Source organism: Sphaeroforma arctica, assembly GCF_001186125.1.
Source record: "Sphaeroforma arctica JP610 unplaced genomic scaffold supercont1.5382, whole genome shotgun sequence".
In the NCBI taxonomy this organism is placed as follows: Eukaryota; class Ichthyosporea; order Ichthyophonida; genus Sphaeroforma; species Sphaeroforma arctica.
The window spans coordinates 1-1,954 of NW_014035176.1; the positions used below are offsets into that span (position 1 = coordinate 1).

General features: G+C 40.5%; 1 protein-coding gene across 1 annotated transcript; it reads right to left on the reverse strand.

Annotated features, from left to right (window-relative positions):
* Nucleotides 1-288: 288 nt before the first annotated feature.
* Nucleotides 289-943, reverse strand: SARC_14963 (hypothetical protein). Its single transcript, XM_014290906.1, has one exon. The coding sequence runs from the start codon at nucleotides 741-743 to the stop codon at nucleotides 393-395; it is 351 nt and encodes a 116-aa protein (XP_014146381.1). The 5' UTR covers nucleotides 744-943; the 3' UTR covers nucleotides 289-392.
* Nucleotides 944-1,954: the final 1,011 nt, after the last annotated feature.

A 1,954-nucleotide genomic window follows, 5' to 3' on the forward strand; every position in this document is an offset into this window, starting at 1 on the left:
TTCGAATATATGTCTATATCGGTGTCCGTACGTGTACGAAAGTAACGTACAAATAGAATGTTTACATACTTATGAGACAGCAATACAAGCTTGTATCCATATGCATATGAACAAAAATTCAACATGAATCAATATACACGTACCTCAATACATGATATTGTATTTGCAACAATACATACTCCTTGAAAACATGTCCCGTACAAAGGTGACCCTAAATATTGATTGGCAGTGCGCGTACGTGTGACCCCCATGCCAAACTAGTAACAAACTACCACCACGAAAGAAATATCGTTCAAACAATTTTATTTCAGGTGCACATGGTTTAACTAAGCATCTACTCATGCGTGCAAACAAGTTTACTTCAGGTGCACATGGTTTGACTAAACATCTACTCATGATTTGCGATCACTAAACACAATGGCTTCCTTACGTGCTGTAGTCGTATGACGTGACCCGTCCTGGTTGTAAAAGAATAGTACTAACAGGAGATGGCGTACTTGAGGTAACGCAAAGGGACAGTGACGAAGTCTGTGTATACTATCAGAGGCATATATGAGAAGGGAAGTAGTTCTGATGTTATTTATTTGAATACTTGCAACAACAGAACCTTCGAATGGATAGCCTACGAAAAAGCATACTTGCCCAGACCATTGTGATAGATTCCCGCACACGGCATGACTGATGTGATCGATACATAGACGCGGGCATAAAAGAAAAGGATGTAAGGCAACCCCCTCAGACATCGGACATGGGACATGAACTTTTCAAATTTGTATGTGTATATGGTGTTATAGGCATATTTACATATTAAACAGTATAGCTTCTATCGAGCAGAAAGGCTTTAATAGGCTACAGGACGATTAAACACGATTCAGTATGTTAAAAGTATGTGCAGTTGTGCACACATTGGGGCCATCTAACAGCTCATATCGAGCAAAAAGTTCCGGAACTTTACGCCATGTCAGGGCGTAAATACATATAGTTGTCTGATATGACTCATCGCCCTCTGTATGCACACACGTCTGTAGCCTGTAAATGTGTAAATACACTGTAGAACGACGGCGGAAGACGGGAAGAGTCGACGCCTTAATCCGTTGAGTCGTTGACGAGGTACAATCTAGTTCAACGCAAACGCTTTATGATTTGAATTGTATACGCTTAAAGTCAGAAGGTTGCGAGAAAAAACTGGACCTAGTGTGTGAGTTTAGCGGACACCCTCAATGAAACCTCTGGTAACTTTCAATCTGCAAGCTCCGAACATGCACCCGGTTCGATACTCGCGGGGCCATTCGAACTCGTTTATTTGCTCGAAGTTTATACGCTTTAGTACAAACCGTATTTAGGTTAGCAACCTCGACCAACGACTAACGAGTGCTGAGTCATGAGCACTGACGGCTGAAAAAGCGTGGCCTCATTTACCAAAAATCATATGATTTCCGGTCCCAAAAAAAATGAACTTTGGAAATTGAAACCTTCCCATTCGTGCGCCGGCGTGGCCATCATGATGGGACTGGCGGCTGGCCAAATACATCTACACATACTATATAGGTCGAAGATTTGTATTGAAGTTTGGTAGTTCACTTATTTGAGGTTTGAATTCGCATCGTATTCGTTCACACAACTTGTAATAGTCCATATAAAGAAAACAAGATGGCACGTCAACGTAGAGCAGCTCCAGCGGCGCGTAAAGCCCCCGCGCCCGCCACGCCTGCTGGCAGAGCCCCTACAGCAGCCACCTCTTCTGGTAGGTGCTTGTTTCGAGGATATTTGCTTTCTATTGTGTTCCAGTTATGTTCCATCGTGCTTGTATTAGTCTATACATGTATATGTGTATTCGATTATATATATTCATACACAAACACACACTCATATATATATCTATATATATATATATATATATATATATATATATATATATATATATATATATATATATTATTATTATTATTATTAG